The 666-nt window shown below is 66.2% G+C and overlaps 1 protein-coding gene across 1 annotated transcript in view; it reads right to left on the bottom strand.

Annotated features, from left to right (window-relative positions):
- PTDSS2 (phosphatidylserine synthase 2) overlaps window positions 1-666 on the bottom strand; it is a 28,059-nt gene that overhangs the window by 1,973 nt on the left and 25,420 nt on the right. The window contains exons 8-9 of the mRNA XM_024748923.1: window positions 287-400; window positions 36-154 (exon numbers count right to left, since the gene is read on the bottom strand). Coding sequence (XP_024604691.1) covers window positions 36-154; window positions 287-400 — 233 coding nt within the window. The remainder of the gene's footprint in view (window positions 1-35; window positions 155-286; window positions 401-666) is intronic.

Raw genomic sequence — 666 nt, 5'->3', positions numbered from 1 at the left:
GGCCTGTGCGGAGCAGGGCTGCTCTCTAGACGTACTTGTAGGTCGGAATGTTCCAGAGGCCCTGCCACTTGTACGTCTTTAGGGACAGCCACTCGAGAGTCTTCATGCCGCAGTAGATGCCCAGCCCGTTGCAGACGAGCACGTCCATGATCCACTGGGGGCGGGAGCCAGGTGGGAGGGAGGTGGGTGCCACAGGTCCCCAGGTCGAACGGCCCTGGCTGAGGGGACCCCGTGCCGCCCGCCGCCCCCCGTCGTGGCCGGCCGGGACGCAGAGGGCGGCACTTACGTGGTCCCACCAGCACTCGCTGAAGTTGGGCAGCTGATGCTCCAGGCTGTACTCCAGGAACTCAAACATCACGCTCACGATGGTGCACATCCACCAGTCACGGATCATCAGGGTCTGCGGGCCGCCAGGACGTCAGCCCCCAGGGCGGGATCCCCCAAGGACAGCCCGCCCTACCCCACCCCACTGCCCTCAGGTGGGGCGCGGCGGCAGGGCAGCTGTGGCTCCAGCCGCCCCAAGTTAAGACTTTGAGGGCTCCCCTGGTGGCGCAGTGGTTAAGAATCCGCCTGCCAATGCAGGGGACACGGGTTCGATCCCTGGTCCGGGAAGATCCCACATGCCGCGGAGCAACTAAGCCCGTGCGCCACAGCTACTGAGCCTGC

This window comes from Neophocaena asiaeorientalis, unplaced genomic scaffold, assembly GCF_003031525.2.
Source record: "Neophocaena asiaeorientalis asiaeorientalis breed wild unplaced genomic scaffold, Neophocaena_asiaeorientalis_V1.1 scaffold43, whole genome shotgun sequence".
Lineage (NCBI taxonomy): Eukaryota > Metazoa > Chordata > Mammalia > Artiodactyla > Phocoenidae > Neophocaena > Neophocaena asiaeorientalis.
Note: the sequence above shows the minus strand (reverse complement) of the source record. Positions and strands in the feature narration are given on the sequence as shown.